Source organism: Echeneis naucrates, chromosome 16, assembly GCF_900963305.1.
Source record: "Echeneis naucrates chromosome 16, fEcheNa1.1, whole genome shotgun sequence".
Lineage (NCBI taxonomy): Eukaryota > Metazoa > Chordata > Actinopteri > Carangiformes > Echeneidae > Echeneis > Echeneis naucrates.
The window spans coordinates 1,576,215-1,583,662 of NC_042526.1; the positions used below are offsets into that span (position 1 = coordinate 1,576,215).

Consider the following 7,448-nt stretch of genomic DNA (forward strand, 5'->3'; position numbering starts at 1 on the left):
GCTCACATAAAACCAGTCAGTAGGGCGGCTTTCTTCCACCTGAGAAACATTAGGAGAATCAGAAACATCTTTTCTCAGGATGATGCAGAAAAACTAGTCCATGCATTTGTAACTTCTAGGCTGGACTACTGTAACTCATTACTATCTGGATGTCCAAACAAATCTCTAAAAGGCCTTCAGTTAATTCAGAACGCTGCTGCACGAATATTAACAGGAACTAGGAAAAGAGATCACATCTCTCCTGTTAGCTGCTCTTCATTGGCTGCCAGTAAAATATAGAGTAGAATTCAAAATCCTTCTTTTAACGTATAAAGCTCTTAATGGCCAAACTCCATCATATCTCAGAGAGCTCATAGTTCCTTACTGTCCTAGCAGGCCAGTCCGCTCTCTAGATGGAGGTTTACTTGTGGTTCCTAGAGTCTGAAAGAGTAAATCTGGAGGCAGATCGTTCAGTTATCAGGCTCCTCTTCTATGGAACCAACTCCCAGCATCGGTCCGGGGGGCGGACTCTTTAGTAACTTTCAAGACCAGGCTTAAAACTTTCCTGTATGACAGAGCTGATAGTTAAAAAGTTAAAGTCCTCTAGTCTTTAGCTATGCTGCTGTAGGCCGAGGCTACTGGGGGAAGGACTGAGCTTCTCTCTCTCTCTCTCTCTCTCTCTCTCCCCCTGTCTCTCCCTGTCACCCCCTCTCCCTCTTTCTCTCTCCCTCCCCCCTTGCATGGGCTGATAAGAACCATCCTTCTTAAAAAACACAGTTTCACCCAGTTCTAAGCATTTATACTGCATTTACTAACCATGTTCTGCCAAAGTCTCTGTCTCTCCCAGTTCCTCTCCTCATCCTGCAGGTGGTGACTCATCTCCATCCCATGTTCCTGCAACACCTGCTGGTCCCATATAGCATGAATTCTGTATTACAGCTCAACTCCATGAACTTCATGCAGCTACATGTTCCTGCCTACACCCCCCCCCCCTCCAATGCCTGTCTCACTCACTCTCTCTCTCTCTCTCTCTCTCAACCCAACCAGTCGAGGCAGATGGCCGCCCCCCCAGCCTGGTTCTGCTCGAGGTTTCTGCCTCTTAAAGGAAGTTTTTCCTGCTCATCGGGGGATCTGTTGGGTCTCTTTAAATAATTTTATAAAGAGTTTGGTCCAGACCTGCTGATGTAACTTTGTTATGATTTGGCACTTTACAAATAAATCTGATTTGATTTGATTGGGTGGTCCAGTCTGTCAGTCACAGAGTAGCCCCGCCCCCTAATCCCTCCCCTCTTGATTGAAGACTATAAACTGGAGACTGAGACCGTAAACCCATCAGGAAAAAGTTTACTGGGGAGGGAGAGGGACATTTTCCCATAGACTTCAACACAACCTGCCTTCCTATCACATCCAACAGCTCCCACTGATGGTCATTAGATAGACGTGCATTAACTCCTAATAAAGTATTTGGTGAAGCATTAAAATAAGGAGAAGCTGTAAACGATAGAAAACTTAAACTTCTGTCTAAACACGTCTGAATCCGTTAAAGAAAAGTTAAAACAGCAACAACAACCAAAAAAAAAAAGCAGCTCCCATTTCAGTTACCAGCAAACAGATGTTTGTTTTGTTTTTATGGCGGGGAAAAGTCCACGGCGGCCATAAAGCTGAGCTGATAAACAGACAGCTCAGCCGATCGTTTCAGACTGGACGGAGACATGGACGGCCTTCATCCAAACATGAGGACCGCTCCGGGCCTTCTGCTGCTGCTCCTGGTCCAAACGTCCACGGTGGCCTGGGCACTGTGTGAGTACTGAACCGGTCTGCCGGTTCTGTCTGTGTGAATACGAATAAACATCATCAGGGTGGAACAGAAGCAGCAGGACGAGCCCAATGAGGAAGTAGTTGGACAGCGAAACGGCGTGAAGGCCGAAGTCACACGTCTTATAAAAGTTCATGTTCGAGATCATTTTAAAATAATCTGTGGATCTATTTCAGTAAATTATGGATTCGTTGAATTCAGAGATGGCCTGATGTGTGATGGAGCTTTCAGCAGATTTAAGTGCTTATTGTGTGTTTGTTGACAATTGAAAGTAAAAGATTAAATATTTCATGGCATTATTGAATATAAATGCCCTTTCTCGCACTTTTGTTCTACGATTGAGGCAGATAAAGCAGCTCTCGGTTCTTTTAGGTGCATTTTAATAAGAAGGAGAAGTTAAAATATTGTGTGAAAGTAAAGTCTGATTCTGCTTCAGTTGTTCAGTCTCTATAAACAACATCAGACAGAGAAAGAAAAAGTGCATCAGCGTTTGTTGTGTTTGATTGAATCTGACTTGAACTTTATTTACCGTAGAGCAAAAGTGAAGGCCGTCATGTTTGTTTTTATCTTTAGGCCGAACCATAAAGCTGATTAAATACTGACTCAACAGCTGCACTCCGAAATACTTCAAGCGGAGTTCCTGAGTTTTCATTTTTGGTTAAAAGAAATTTCAGAAGAATACTGATTAAAATAACTAAGAATTCAAATGAAAGTAAAACTGTATTTCCATAATGTGAAAATCATTCATTTGAAACAGCTGCTCCTCAGGTTTGGTTTTGTTGGACTATTTTGATGCCAATAATAATTATAGTCCAGCTCTTCAGCTCTTCAGCTCCTGGTATCAACGTCCACTCCGTTAAATTTACACACGGAGCTAATTCAAATTGGCCACTTTGTAAAAACTGCTACTTTAATGCTCACCTGATGTTCCGTTGTCCTTCTTCTTCTTCTCTCCCAGCGATCTGTTCTGGCCCCACATCTCTGGTGTTTCCAGAAGGGAACGAAGTGGGTGCAGTTATAGCGAACATCACGATGAATTCCGGTGTGACCCTGAGCTTCACCCCTCCAGAGGACATCCCCAACCTGTTCACACTGGAGGGAAACCAGCTGAAAGCCGCAGCAGTGTTGGACTACGAGGTACTGAACGTCCCGACCGATCAGGCCGATCTGATCCAAAAACGGGATGAAAAAATATGAACTTTCTGTTTTGAACGTTTTGTTTGCAGACTCAGATCAATCACATAGTGAGAATCACCTGCCAGGACACAGATCCAGAGAAATTCCCTGAGGTAAAACTTCATACCTGTTTGGCTGGCGTGAGAATGTGCATTTAAATTTGTGTTGTTCCTGTTTGATTAATTTCATAATCCTAAGATGACATCATCTGTTTCTCCTCGTTTCCAGGAAATCCGCATCGTAATTCGTCTGGTTAACGTGAACGATAACCCTCCAGTTTTCAGCTCCAACCTGACAGAGATCAGCGTCTCTGAGGTAAAACGCCTTTTACTTTCAAATGTAAAAAGATTTCTGCTCTTCTCAGTTATGTTGCTAACACCTGGCACGTTTTTCGTACCTTTTTGTCCCAGATGACTCCTGTAGGAACGAGCGTGGGTCGTTTGGCTGCCACAGACTTGGACGGAGACAAGCTCTACTACACGCTGACATCATCACCTGTAAGACTTCCTGTTTACTTGTTTTTGTTCAGCTGCAGTTGTTCATCTGACCTGTTTTCAACATTTCTGTAGGACAACTTTGAGCTGAGGTCGTCCACCGACCCCGACATCCTCGTCAAAACATCTCTGGACTACGACAAAGCCCAGAACGCCACTCTGGTGTTGTCCGTTCAGGTGAGTCCGGCTCACTGCGGCCATAAAGGTCAGCCTTTCATACTGAGATCCTTTTTCCTTCCTTATCCGTCTTTACCAACGTTGTCCCGAGTTCACTGACCTGTCTTTGTCACCAGGACACACCTTTGGCGACGACAGATGGCAGAGCTTCGTTTCACACCACCTACATCGTGGTCACCATCTTGGACAGCGACAACAGGCCGCCGTGGTTCCAGCCCTGCGAAAAGCACGAGATCGGGGGGACGGTGATCTGCCAGAGCGCCGGCTACACCGGCCGTGTGGTCTTAAACGAACTACAGGTCTGGATCTGCAAAGATCTGCAAAGCTACAGTCATCAAAGTCTAACAAACCCAAACAGAAAAGTTCTGAACAAAGCAAACGCACAATAAATACACAACTGCTGTCACACAGGAAACTATTTACAAAATAAAAAATTTGATCACTTGCTTCAGTAAAAGATGATGATGACTAGGAGTCCTCTCTCCTCTGCAGACTGGACCTTTAGAGCTGAAACCGGGACCAGTTCGTGCCATTGACGGAGACTCGGGGATAAACGAGCAGCTGACGTATTTAATTCTGAGCGGTGAGCAGCTGCTCTGTTTTCCAACCTAATGTCTGAAAGCTGCAGATTATCGGCAGGTAGAAGCAGCTCAGCCTGTTTGTGTTTTAGGAAACAGCGAAGGCATGTTTGAGATGGACCCCGACTCGGGGAGCATCAGGATGCTGAAGCCGGCCACCAGGTTGGAGTCGATGGAGCTGACGGTGATGGTGAGGTCAAAACTGTCACGTGTTTTTATTCAGTCTGTCAGAAAAAAATCTGATAAACGTCAAGAAGCTCAGAAATGTCAGCGTGGAGTGCTTGTTATTCCTTCACTGTCGTCTGCGGTTTAAACCCAGAACCTCCTTCTTCACGTTTGTGGTTCTTCTCAGGCCGCCCAGAAGAACAACAGCTTCCAGTTCGCCACCACCGAGGTCACCATCAGCGTCCAGCAGAAGAGCCTCCACCCTCCGAAGTTCCAGAGGCCTCAGTATAGAGGCGTCATCAGGGGGGTGGGCTCCATGGCCCTGGACTCGGAGGACACGGCCCAGTCGCTGCAGATCCTGGCTACAGATGACGACTACGATAGCACCGGGGTAAAACAGACAATCTGACTCCGTCCAGGTTCAGCACGATGTGCAGCGCTAACGTTCTCCTTTCAAACAGGGTGTGAATCCGTACATCGCCTACTCCGTCAGCGGGAGCGATGATTTCACCATCGTTGGAGGCCACTTGTTCATGACCAAACCTCTCCCAGACTCCACACTGTCGCTGCAGGTGAGTCTGACAAATCTGATGGAAGTTCAAGAGACTCCAGTTTCTTTTAAAACATTTGAACTTTGTCCTCACACATTCAGGTGGTGGCCAAAGACACGTCCAACGATGAAAAGGCGAACGTCTCACTGTCGGTGGAGGTGACCTCAGGTAGGAACTAAATCCTGACAGAAGGTTCTCTTAAAAAGGGAATCAGGATGGAAATATCAAAGCTGGACATTTTCCCCCTGAGGCAGAAGTCTGGCGCTCCCTGTAGATCCTGTGGTTGGTCTGCTCGGACGTCGCCACAAACCGCAGAGCAGTTTTATTCTTTCATCGGTTCAACTACTGAACAGAACCGATGAGCAATTTAGTTTTAACTGAACGGAGGTGAAGACGCAGACTGCTGACCGCTGCTGGTTCATTTCCAAATATTTCAAAAGTCAGTTCATTTTTAGTATTTCTTTAACTCTCTACCGACTTTGAGCAGCTTTGTGTTCACACAATAAATCATCAATAATGTTGATGTCTTTGTGTGTGTGCTGGTAGTTTGCCAGGACTCAGGGACTCTTCAGGCCAACTAGTTCGAGTTTGCACCATCGAGTCCGTTAAAGTTTTGTGGCCAAGTTTAGAAAAACTCTCGAGCGACCAGGTTTGTGCAGATTGACTCGGTGTCTCATCTGCAGCGCCAACGAGCTCCAGAGGAAACTTGACTGGAGGTGGAAACGCTGTGCCTCAACGTGTGCTCTCCTCCCAGGTCTCACCACCTCAAGCCCGCCCCTCAACATAACGGTCATAACGACCACGACGCCCACAGGAGAGTCCACCACCGGAGCTGTGGTGTCCACCGCCCATCCCGGTCTCTCCACCTCCAGCCCGCCCCTCAACATAACGGTCATAACGACCACGACGCCCACAGGAGAGTCCACCACCGGAGCTGTGGTGCCCACCGCCCATCCCGGTCTCTCCACCTCCAGCCCGCCCCTCAACATAACGGTCATAACGACCACGACGCCCACAGGAGAGTCCACCACCGGAGCTGTGGTGCCCACCGCCCATCCCGGTCTCTCCACCAACACGGGCTCCTCAACTGGCGGAAGCGTAACCTCCACTGAAAGCGGGGTTTCAACCACTAACCCCAGTTTGACCAGTGAAGGAAGTGCTTCCACTGCCAGCACAGCTCAGCCTCTCACAGGTGGTCGCATGTTTCTAGCTGTAACTTCTCTGACACACAAAACAGCCAACAGGGGGTCAGAGGTCACCAAAAGTGGCCAACAGGAATACTTCCTGTCCGAGCCAAGTTTGTGTGAAGTAAAGAGCAGACTCCTCCAGAAAAGGCGTCTTGTTGACGTTCAAAGAGACCAACCACAGTGAAGGTGGCTTCATGGCTTCCTGAATCACACTGACCTCCCTTCGTTTTGTGACCTTTGTCTTGGCAGTGATCGTACCGTCTGGTGGCTACGGGCCAGAGGACATGGCTGCTCTGGGCGCCACTCTGGGCGTCCTGCTGTTGATCTGCCTGGTGGTCATCGGGGTGCTCGCCCATCGCCTTCGGAAAAGGAAAGCCAACTGGAGGAAGATCTTTGAGATCAACATGTTTCGAAACAATGTGAGTCAAGAGTTTGTTTAAAAAGTGTTCTGAGAAATGAATCACGTGTCGCTACGACTCCAGATCAGGTCAGGCAGAAAAAAAACACTCTGGAATACTGAATGTGTGGTTGAATGTTGAACTTCAGTAGGTTTGATTCAAGAGATGGACACCATCTAATGAGGTTTATAGATTCAGTGTCCAACCAAGCCTACCTGCTGTTGTTCAGGTGCTCAGACTGAGTCAGAGCTGAACCCTCTTCTCCGTTTCCTGTCCACAGCTGGTTGGAGGTTCTGGCGGCGCTAAGGAGACCATGCAGTACACCAACGATGCCTTCGAGAACGATGGCGACGCAGGAAGCGTCAACTCCGGCGGAGCAGCTGAAAAAGAGACACAAAAAGAAGCGGCGTACGAAGAAGTCAACGTGAACTCTTTGGTGGCGGCGGCGCTGCAGACCCGCCAGTCTGACGACACCAGCCTGTCAGGCTCAGACGGGTCCGACGGTGAGAAAGAGGTGAAGCCCATCCTGACCAAGGAGAGGCGCGTGGAGGACGGATACAAGGCCGTTTGGTTCAAGGAGGACATCGACCCGAAGGCCAAGACGGATGTGGTCATCATCCCCGGCAGCAGAGAGGACGACGACAGCGAGGAAGACAACGAGGCGCAGTCGTCCAGCAGCTGGAAGGAGCCCAGAAAGTTCCCAAAGGTCGGCTTCGCTGATGCGGATCTGGACAGTGGACTCGGGGTGAAGATGGGAGATTCTCCGGAGTCGTCCGACAGTGACGAAGCACTGACCTCTGATCTGTGAGCAGCTGGAAATGATGTGGACACGGCGGGAACAGCCCATAATAAAACTGAATGATGTTTTATCAGCTGGACCGAGGAAATAAAACTAGTTCTCATCTAAACCTGACAAATGATAAAAAA

General features: G+C 48.0%; 1 protein-coding gene across 1 annotated transcript; it reads left to right on the top strand.

The window, feature by feature from the left end:
* The first annotated feature begins 1,691 nt into the window (after positions 1 to 1,691).
* cdhr5b (cadherin-related family member 5b) lies at positions 1,692 to 7,329 on the top strand. Its single transcript, XM_029522379.1, has 17 exons — positions 1,692 to 1,779; positions 2,754 to 2,932; positions 3,022 to 3,084; positions 3,200 to 3,286; positions 3,382 to 3,468; positions 3,541 to 3,642; positions 3,759 to 3,941; positions 4,135 to 4,225; positions 4,313 to 4,410; positions 4,573 to 4,776; positions 4,847 to 4,957; positions 5,038 to 5,104; positions 5,691 to 5,770; positions 5,858 to 5,894; positions 5,958 to 6,128; positions 6,373 to 6,542; positions 6,802 to 7,329. Exons 1-17 carry the CDS (start codon positions 1,692 to 1,694, stop codon positions 7,327 to 7,329), a joined length of 2,346 nt encoding a protein of 781 aa, XP_029378239.1.
* The last annotated feature ends 119 nt before the right edge of the window (positions 7,330 to 7,448 follow it).

What these genes read in the sequence shown, in the direction of transcription:
- cdhr5b (XM_029522379.1), top strand. Translation starts at nt 1,692, where the DNA reads ATGGACGGCCTTCATCCAAACATGAGGACCGCTCCGGGCCTTCTGCTG. An exon ending in CAGCAGTGTTGGACTACGAG is followed by an intron (nt 2,933 to 3,021) that starts GTACTGAACGTC and finishes TTTTGTTTGCAG; the next exon opens with ACTCAGATCAATCACATAGT. An exon ending in GACGTATTTAATTCTGAGCG is followed by an intron (nt 4,226 to 4,312) that starts GTGAGCAGCTGC and finishes TTTGTGTTTTAG; the next exon opens with GAAACAGCGAAGGCATGTTT.